This window comes from Dendroctonus ponderosae, unplaced genomic scaffold, assembly GCF_020466585.1.
Source record: "Dendroctonus ponderosae isolate FM_Combo_2020 unplaced genomic scaffold, Dpon_F_20191213v2 Dpon_F_20191213_3, whole genome shotgun sequence".
NCBI lineage: Eukaryota > Metazoa > Arthropoda > Insecta > Coleoptera > Curculionidae > Dendroctonus > Dendroctonus ponderosae.
Genome location: NW_026018508.1, coordinates 6,863,998 through 6,874,987, shown reverse-complemented (window position 1 = coordinate 6,874,987; position 10,990 = coordinate 6,863,998). Strand labels below are relative to the sequence as shown.

Genomic DNA, 10,990 nt, shown 5'->3' with positions numbered 1-10,990 from the left:
ATGAGCTTACGGGACACCCTGTATATACATTTTAAAATTTTTATCTTATTCGCATGTAATATTCTGATCTTCAAAAATCAAATAAGAATTCAAAGGAATCCGATTCTGAAAGATATTTTTTCTTTTATGAAAGATTGTAAGCCTTTAAATTTTGATTACATAAAAGTTAAGGTAATTTTACTAGAAATACACAGCATAATTTGTACTTGTTGAATTGAACTTTAATTAACAAAATATTATCTTTAAATAATTATTTCAATTTTATTTCTCGTTGCAACTAGTTAATAATATCTTCTGTGTTTGAGTTTTTTAGATCGTCAAGTTCTTGCTGTTGTAGTAAACACCGGTTTCTATATTCATCCAGTTCTTGCATTAGAAGAATGTTTTTGTCTTCTAACACGCAGTTTCTGGCAGTTAAATCATTAAATGCAATGCGTAACGACTTTTCTTGCTCCTCCAGCTCATAATAATCGCGAACGGCATCGTGCAGTGTGAGTTCTAATTTCCGGATTTCATCCCTAATGTAAAGAATAATTAAATGAGTTTGAATGTAATTCGAATAATTAATTAAAGTACCTAAGTTCACTGTTCGTGCAATTCAGTTCATCCAAGCGTTTTCTATTTTCTTCATCGTGTAACCTCCGGTCATCTGCTTCGCTTTCCTTTTCACGAATGATTGCCTCCAAACGTTTGATTTTATCTTCCAATAATTTTACTTGAAGTAAATGTTGTTCTTCGATGTCTCCTACTTTATCTTCTTTTCTTGTGGAGAAACTTGAGTTCTCTTCGTCTTCCTGCTCCGAGTCACTTAAAACGATTGTTTCTTGCTGTTCCTCTAATTTATTCAATTTCCAGTGAAGTTCAGATCGCGTTTTTTCCAAATAGTTATTACTTTTTTTCAGTCGTTCGATTTCTTGTTGAGCTTCCGCCAACTGTTCCGTTTTAATATTAAGTATTATATTGTAGTTCTGAAACAAAATTGTGTTTATTGAAAAGGCACATTTGACGAAAAAACGCAATTTTTTGTGCTGATTATTAACTATTAGTAGACGTATATGATATTGTTTACGTTTTAAATTATGTTAATCTGAATATTAACAAGTTAATGTCGAAATTAGCCAAGTCATAAAATCGTCTTAACTACTCACTTTGCGTAAATGACTTGTCTCCTGATCAAGAATGATTTCGAAGTTCTGCTTCATTTCTGACATTTCTAATGTTAACCGAGCTATGTCGTTTCGGGCCTCCTTTAACTCATCACTGAAAACAAAATAAACCTGCACATTATTCTAATTGATTATAAGGAAGCTTTTATAATATACCCGGAGAAATCATTTTCACATAGACCATTGGTCAAGCTCTGGCGAAACGTTCTAAATGCTCCTTGCAATTGACTCGGATTTGCTTTGGGTTCTTTTACTACAACTTCCTGAGCAATAGTGGAGAAAATTAAGGCTTGCTGGTTTTCGTCAAAAGTCTCTGGTGATGGACTCATATTTACCTAGAGACGAGCAACGTTAGTTCTGAGTTACTAATTATTTTAATTTATTGGTTCCACACTTACAATCATGCAGATATTCTCCTTGCCTTGAAGTGCTTGCTGCAAAAGTTGTGTTAACTTTGAATCGCGAAACGGTGCAGAGCATATATCGCTGTTATTTTTCTGCATTTCACGGACACTTCGGATGCATCTGAAAAATCGATTACAGAAATATTAATCTAGACAAAACCATAAGTGCCCATCCAAGTAGCATTATATTGCCCTGATCTGTCCCCAGCCCGAAAACTATTCAGTTTCAGGAAGAAAATGGAACCAATATGTTCCACTTTTCAAAGATTCACAACATTTCGGTCAACATATATAAATTTTAGAACACTAACAATCAACCAATTGCATTGAAGCTTACCTGCCGAGAACGCTAAGTGACGTATTAATTTTCGAAGATTCTTTTGCCCTATCGCCCTCGTTTAATGTTTTCTTCATGCGTTCAGAACCAGCCAAATCGCAGAAATTGAAGTTGGACACATTATATTCCTCGCAATTGTTTCCCGAAACTAATTTAATCGAAAATATACAATGAGCTCGACTGGAATGCATATTTAGGTTCGTAGAGGCGTAACTGATGTTGTGTAGGCCAAATTGTAAGATCTGGTATGCTTCTAAGCCTTGTGAAAGTATAAATACCATATATTAGCAAACAGCTAAACATAATGAACTCAAGATGTACCTGTAGTCACGAAAATGTGTTTAACTCCTTTAATGTATGTGTTGCGATGTGAGGTTCCAATTTGTAATTTAGTTCTCTGTTGTCCTCTGTTCGAGTTTACTTCCAATAAATCGAATATGTTTTCATTGTAGATTTCTACAAATGATACCCACACTTCAAATATGGGTGGAAAAAAGTCGACTACTCCAACAGGAGTTACCTTTAAGGTGTTTTGCATCGATCTAAAAGTTTTTAAAAACATCCATACTGAGCAACAAATATCAACATGTTAATTAAATTAATTCTAGCTACCTTTTGTGGGGTAATTTGCTTGCTTCATGGCGTTTTGTTCACATCTGCAGTGAACATTATCAATATTACCTCTTCAATAATATTCACGCCAGGAAGCAATTCCAATGGTCCAAGACTTCGGTAAAAGATTATTGGATGTCGATTATAAGATTATTGTTCGGAAGGGTGTTAGAATATCGGGACAACAGTTTGCGCGCGATTTTTTGCGCATAACTTTTGAACGGTTGATGCTATTGAAAAAAGTTTTATTCTCTTTTTCAAGTATCAAAAATACCTACGATATGAGACAACTACATTAAAATCCGTTAATTTTTTTACAAAACTAGCAGATTTGACGATAATTTAGATTTGCTTCTAAAAAATCGTACTATAACTTTTTTGAAGATCGTTGTACACTTTATAAGTGGTATACATTTAAGATAAAATATTTTAACTTTTTGTTCATTCCTATTTGTTATGTAAAAAAGAATCTTGCCAGATTCTAAATAAGTTTTTTTTTAGTTGTCGGAGAGACTCATTCAGTTGTCCGATAGTCAAGGGTTTACAGGGTGATTTAAAATTGGCGTCATTCCTTTTAAGGGGTAATAGAGCCTCACTTGGAGTGTGCGAGAAAATATTTTTTAAAAATTTTCCGATAATTTGTAGAAGATATTAACGGTTGAAAATCGAATTTCAGCTTTGTTATATAGCGTTATTTTGAAATTGTCCCATATTTAATTGGAATACTTAAGCATTTAAAAAGAAAAATTACGATATTTGCTTCAAATTACGAAATATTTTTATATTAAAAAAGTTCTCGTACAATTTTGGATAAAAGTCAAAGCGGCAATGATGTTTTACAATGTACGGCAATGTGCAATTTACGTAATGTCAATTAGGCAGATTGCCTTGAAAAACATTGTTGCCGTCTTTCTGATGTAGTTTTTCGCAAATTTCTCAGTTTTGAATAACAATAATTTTTTTACTATTTTTTCTGTGCTTTTAAAACACAGCCAGACAACACCTCCATAGGAATGACGCCAATTTTGAATCACCCTGTATTTTACTCATAAAGAGTAATTCTACAACGTACAATAAATGAAAAATTTATTAGTGAAGCGTAAATTGTTTAAACATTAAGTTGAAAATCAGGATTTTTTTATGTAAAAAGTCAAAGGGCAAATTATTGTCAGATAAAATCACCACATCGATTACTTTTTTACGAAAAATTTAAGCGTTTAGTGTAAAAGTTCAGTTATAAAGTGTACAAAGATAGTACGATTTTTAAGAAGCAAAAGTAAATTAATTGAAGAAAATGTAAAAAACCCTAAAGTTGGCGAATTTTTTGAGTAAACAAATAAACGCATTTTAATTTAGTTTGTTTCATAAAAGTACTTTTAATACTGTTAAGTAGTGCATGAAAAAAATCTAATCCGACTGGACTACACGTGTCAACTGATACGTTAGTACATTGTTAAATAAAGATAATTGGCTCCGATTTTGAGAGGCAAACGCACGTTTAACTTTCAATTTAAAGCAACTAGAAACTTGCAAATTTCACAATTTCTAGAAGACACTTCAGTCTACAAAAGCTGAAAACTTTATTGAAATCGCAGCGAAGCTTTATTTTTGCGCACTTGGTAAATATTGGCCTAAACGTGAACTTTTTAATCGAAATGGATTCCCTCGGATAAACGCTCCGCGCCGAATATTTCACTTTTTTTCATCTATACAAGTTTTTTTATTCTGTGCTCAAATAATTTCCATTTTATTATCTTTGATTAACAATTTAATATCTCCTTTTATCACCGCTAGGTGACAGATTCTTATTACGTTTTGATATAAAAGTTGTTCTTCATAGAGAAATATGAACACCCTTTATCAATTTGTAATAAACGACGTGAATAAATTCTGTCCTTTCTAAACACACACACTTTTGAGGCAAAATACCCCACAAAAAGTTTTAGAAAAAATCTGTTATCTGCTTTCATTAAGATCCAAGTTATCAATGACAACTTAAATATACTTACAAAAAGGTGCGTTCATGCTTCAGTAGTTCAGCAGACGTGGATTGGTCTTTAAAAATACCTTGCCGAACTTGAAGTTCTACTTCTTGCTTGCTTCTGGATAATATTTCTATTTTACCGTTTGGCATTGGTTTACAACAAGGCCGACTATTGGGATTGATGCACACTGTCCTAAATATGTAATTAAGAGCTCGGGGAATTATGCCGGGGTCTCCGGGAGTGCCTATCATGGTGTAAGTTTTTCCTTGGAAAAATGTATTCTATTATTGCCCATAAAAAGTTGCTTTTAGTTAGCTTTAGTTATCAATATTTACCTGCTCCAGATACCCCATAAGTTAAAAGGGAACCATTGGCTCCATTAATAAAATCCAACACTTTCTCTCTCACAGTTACGTCAAATAGTTCATCTTGGGTAGTGTGGGGTCCAAATATCTTTGAGAATGAAAATTTTTTGATAATAATGCGATTTTGTCGGTTGAGCTTTGCAGCTTGAGAACTTGCTGGGACAATGCAAGACAATACGTTGTCTTCAATAGTGTATAAATCACCGAAAGGAACTCGACCCTTAATTCGCAAGTATACGTTTAAGGTTTCATCCTAAAAATTGCAAAAAATAAAAAAGTTTATATTTCGTTGCACTAACAATAAATACTATTAAAACATTAGTAATTATTCGATAAATGAATGTGTTAGTGTCCGTAATATAATAAAAAGGTTTTTATGAGGCTTAAGCGGACACGTAATATTTGAAATACTTACGAAAAAATTTGAAATACCCGCCAAATGCAGTAAATTTTCTGTCCGCTTAAACCGCATAAAAACCCTTTAATTAATAGTTATACAGGGTGACCAAGAAATCCGAAACCGTAATAGATACGATGTCGGTTAAATTAGGAAAAGTTGGGCAATTCGAGGGGCAATTATATATACAAAGCATTTTCGAAAGTCAAGTAGGTATTTATTTTTTATTTTTGAGATATTTAGAAAAAGTGATTATTTTTGTTGTTTTTTTCGTTTTTGAAATTATTTCAAATCAATAAACAAAAAATACTTTTTTATTCGAATGAATAGAAAACTGCCATTTTTCGATCAGAAGCGATGACTATAAAGAAGCACTTTTCTTTACTGTTTATTTATTTTACTTTTACGCACGGCCTCTAACTTTCAACATTTTTGCTTTTTTTTCTGGTTTTAGTAGGTTCATTTAATTTAAATTAATCTGGTTTTAGTCAGTTTTGTAAATGACACATACCCCTTTAGTTGAAAGCTTGAAGTCTGAAATTTTACCTATTAAGCTGTCTTTTTTCTGGATATTTGTTGTTATAGATGTTAAAGAGACATAATTTATAAAAAAATACTTTTTTTGACGCAAGCACCGGTACAAATCGTACTGTGTTATACATTGTTAAATTCGCTATTAAAAGAGCTATCTAATACGTTTTGTACTTTTTTCAATATGAAAATCAAAAGTTGATGATGGTTTCTAAGAAACGAATCGTTGGAATTATTTTTGATAGACACCATATATCAAAAATTACATGTCTGCAACACCTCACTATTTTCAATTCCTCATAAAAGAGCGGTCGTTTCATTTTTCCAGTTTGAATAAAATCAAATGGAATAGGCGCGAATCTACCTGGCTGAGGAAATCAAAATAAAATAAGCAAAGATACGAGCTGTTTAAAAATCCCTCCGTTGACGGTCGACTTTGAAATTTAGTATAGTATAAAAGATAATTTTATATGGCGATAATCTAACTTGGCCTGTAATAAACAGCAGTTGTATCTTGAAGCTGAAATCTATGTCAATCGAAATAAAATTTGTTTTAAAAACTGCTTTTCCAAGGAAGTGATTTTAACTCTACAATGAGCACAGTTTTCAACACGCACATTCGTATTTCGGCCGTATTTATTGCAGGTTATTTTACAAATTCCGCACCATGAATTAGGGCGCAAAAGACAAAGGCTAAATTAAAACTACTATAAAAATATTTTTCAACTGAAACTCCAAATTGATCGTATTTATTGTGTTCGCATTCGAAAAGTGCCTGAACAATGACAAATAATGTGTGAAGCTAAAATTTAGAGCTTGGAAGTTATAAAACAATTATAATACAATACAAAGCATTAAATGACATTTTCATTGAAACTCCTATCATATTTTCCACGACTTTGACCGAAAAATATTGTGTTTTTAAATAAACAATATCCCAAACGTTATATCTTAAGAAAGTCTTGTAGGTATGATTTTTGAATTCTCATATACGACTACAGATAAAATGTTCTAACATTGTAAACATGCTTCTTTTAACGACCCCTAAATCTCTTTCCTGTCAACGTAAGGGCCAATATGGAATTCGTTTAAAGCACATCAAAAAAGCTGCCCATGCTACATCCATACATTATTTAACATTGTTTCCGTTTTTTTTTGGAGAACACGATAACATAATATAATAACACGATAAAGATGATTAATGTGGATAAGCATTGGAAAAAATGTATTTATAGCGTTTAAATTAACTCGAGGTTTAAGCCTGATTTTCCGCCACTCCCATTTTAATTTGTGAAAATCGAAACCGTCAGTTACCTATTTCAGTGAATTTGTATCCAATTTATTTCTTAAATAGGAGTTGAGAAAGGGAAAAATGTATGAAAAGTATAGAATATCTCTATCATTCCTCACAATCTTAGCATAGTTACATTATACATATTATAAACGTTGCTCTACAAATTGGCCAAAAACAATTTCAAATATCTAAGTCTAGAGCCTGTTTCTTTTTAATGCGTTACTAGGGCTTGAAAAAATCTCGAGTGGAGGTTTCGAAGATATTAGTTTTAAATTTTTTTTTATAGACATCCCTGTTTTCTCCCAATTAACCCAAACCATCGCGTTTATCTAAGATAAACACGATTCGAGTTTTAGATCTAAACCCTTTTTCCACTCACACTATTTGTGTATATCCTAAATTCCCAACTATTCTAAAATTGAGTAATATACAACTTTCAAACCATAAAAATACACACACCGACAAAACTAGGAGAACCGGTATACCTAATTCAACAAAAGTTTGAAGACACATTTCTCGTAAATCGTTCTTGATAGATGAATCTCTATATTCATACAGGTTTAGATACGAAGTTGGAATGATTGGTCCTTGACATTTTTTGATCATAAAAAAATTATGGCCATCCGGATATTTAATGAAAAAAAGTTTTCAACAACTAGTTACATTCTTGCAACTTAAATTGTAAGCAATAATTAATTAAACACTAAGCAAAGATAAGAACCTGTACCGAGGTTACAATTGCAACCTCGAAACAAAGCGAAACCAGTTCATTTGTATCCTGCTTCTAATAAAGACCTTTTTTAAAAAGGCTTTTTGTATTGACCCACACGTAAATAACTGTATTTTTTTATAGGCAATAGAAAATCTGGTCAGCAACGTGTGTTCTACCGTCTATTTGTCTCGCCATGCTTCTAATCAAGTCAATAATTTCTTGAGGGAGATTGTCTCCTTTGCCTTCCTTTTGATTTCAGTAAGAGCATCTGTTACTTACTCGATATTTTGAGCAGCACGAATCTTAGTCGTCGACTCAACATAATTATTTTTATTATCGTGCATTTTCTCCGATAAGTGGGGAGAAAGATACGATATCGACTGAAAAGATCTTTGGTACATACCTACTGATTCTTATGATATGTACTGAAGATAACTTCCCGTGTCTCTCCAACGTTTACGTTTCTATAAATTACAGATTTGGACTTTCCCAAAATATAAGTAACTTCACTGTAAAATCTATCAATTTTAATCAACGCTGTAGCTTTCGCAACATAAGCACAATATGAATCAGGTCCCTTATTGTGTGCTTTTTTACAGTATATATACAGGGTGGCCATTTTCTGAATCTTTGTATGGGTAACTTCTACATTTTTAAAGATAGAGAATCCGTTAAATGGGCAAAATTGGGCAGAATTCGATTGTTTATTCATTACCGTTTTCAAAATGTAGGTATCCGACTTGGTTACTGAAATATCCTGAAAAAACAAGAAATCAACACTTTTTGAATTATCACTTATTATGTAAACTGCTTAACATAGAAAAAAGTTAACTGCCCTTAGTACAACTTTTTGCTTTGAATCCAATAAACTAGCACTCGTTATTATAGACAACTTGATTAACGAGATAAAAAATAAACCAAGTTAATCAGTTACGTAATAAGTGATAATTAAAAAAGTGTTGATTTCTTGTATTTTCAGGATATTTCAGGAACCAAGTCGGGTTCTTAAATTTTGAAAACGGTCATGAATAGGCAATCGAATTCTGCCCAATTTTGCTCATTTAACGGATTCTGTATCTTTAAAAATGTAGTTACCCATACATAGATTCAGAAAATGGCCACCCTGTATACCACGATAAACAGAAAAGGTGTTTATCTAGTAAGTGTATCGTGGTATATACAAATAAGACTATGGATGTTCATTTTGAAATGAAACTGACAATAAATAAACGAGGTTGTACTAGGAGACGAAGGCTAGAAATGATTTGAAAAGAATTGGCAAAATGCAAAAAGGGTATTTTCTAAAATCCGTGTAATTTTTGTTCCTGACACAAAATTTGAGAAATTTGAAGAAGTTTAAGGGCAAACGATGTCAAACACCAATATCGTATCATTAAATGTTGTTAAAATTGTTACTTTATCACCGATGCTATATGGATATGCAGGTTCATCTAGCGAAACCGATAATAATTCACGTCTTCATCAAGAACTAAGCTACCATTTGGTAAAAAGCAGCAAACCAATCAGATACAGCGTTCACGAGAAAAATGACTTCAAACTTTTGTTGAGTTATGCCATTTCCTCTAATTTTGCTGGTGTGTATTAAAAATAAAAACGGTTACCCAATATTCTGTTTGTTGCTGAGATATTCCATAGAAATCAGGATCCATTAGTGAAATCAAGAAAAATTGTCACATCAAAGCAGCTAACACACAAGCAGAATAACGGCAGGTAAATGATTAAAAGTATTTGCCTTTATGACATAAAAACAAAATACTTTAAGACATTCTTTAACTGAAGTTAAAGAATGTGGACTTTAAAGTCTACCATTTGTAGCTCTGTACGTTGTTGTATGTATATGTTTAATAAACATGTTGTGGTATACAACTTCCAATTAGTATTTAAACCTTCCATATTTTGATAATTAGTTATTCTGAATCATATTGTGATTTTATTGGCAACAGGATAAGACAAAATTGTTAGTGCATCAATTGGAATACGAAAACTTACCTTTTTCTTTTGAGACTCAGAATCGCCACTGCGAACACTGGAAAACTCGGTCGCTAAATTACATCGAACCTTTTCGATCGCATGCCGATTCCAGCTTAAAATGCTGGGATCTCTGGCTCGCAAAAAGGAAGCCTGATTAAATGAGCAAGGAAACTGGTTGTTTACACCTGCCATCAAAAGCACAGATTATGGTCATCTAACACTATCAAAAAAGTAATTGTAAAAGAGTAAACCACTATGATCTATTAACGTACTCTAAACATTTATTAACTGTTCGTTTGTCAATATGAAAACTTGTCAGATCTTGACACTATCTTCTCGCTTACTCCATTACAGAAATTTGCCGTTAGTTCTATCTTTATTTGCGCATTTGACGCCGTGTTCAGATGTCGCTGGTGCCGGAATATTTGCGATGCCAAATGTACCAAAGATTCAAATTAACGGCATCAGAAACATGGTCAGGTCTGTCTTTGTTCGAGCCATGAGAAAAAGATAGTTTTGCTTTTGCAGTTTAGTGGTCTTCTTACTTGTCGACAACAGCGCAAAGAATAGCAAACGGAACAGTAATGTTCTCAGAGTATGCAACTTGGGAAAATTTATTTTTTTAGAAATTCCGCAATTAGCAGAAAATATAATTAGAAAACTTAAAAAGTATATATTTATTTTAAATACATTTTTATCTGAAAGATGAATAATTTATCTTAATATATCTTAATATTATTACATGACTAACCGCCGTAAGCACCGCCAAGCTATCTAATCGCGATCAACTAAACGCGTTTAAAAGTTAATCCGGTTTAACAACCCAGCTGGCATGCACCGTTGAAATTTAGCGGCGGATTAGTTAAACCTTGTAAGGCAACCGTGTCTTAGTGACTCGAGTAATCAACTTTTACGCGGTGTTCCAATGAATGTGCCGCCGTTCGTGTTAAATATCGCCGTTAAAGGGAAAAAGTATAACCGCCATCCATTGCGGCTAGTTGCCAAAAATGATATGAGATAACGATTTTTCTTCTAGGCAAAGACATATTAACGGTGAAAACCGTTATTAACTGTTGAGAAAATTTACCAATAAGGTATCACAAAATTACTGGCGATTTTACTATGTAAAAACGATGTCCAGAATCTTGCAATTAAAGCAGTATAGAAATCTTGGATACTGGGATATTCTAGGTGG

At 32.7% G+C, this 10,990-nt stretch overlaps 1 protein-coding gene across 1 annotated transcript; it reads right to left on the bottom strand.

Moving 5' to 3' along the window:
- Window positions 1-199: 199 nt before the first annotated feature.
- Window positions 200-10,381, bottom strand: LOC109538495 (kinesin-like protein subito; the record flags this gene model as incomplete). Its single annotated transcript, XM_019905740.2, is given in 10 exon segments — window positions 200-518; window positions 577-968; window positions 1,149-1,260; window positions 1,323-1,501; window positions 1,565-1,691; window positions 1,908-2,166; window positions 2,229-2,449; window positions 4,529-4,769; window positions 4,840-5,122; window positions 9,814-10,381. Coding segments are annotated over 10 exon segments (2,229 nt in total). The 3' UTR covers window positions 200-277.
- Window positions 10,382-10,990: the final 609 nt, after the last annotated feature.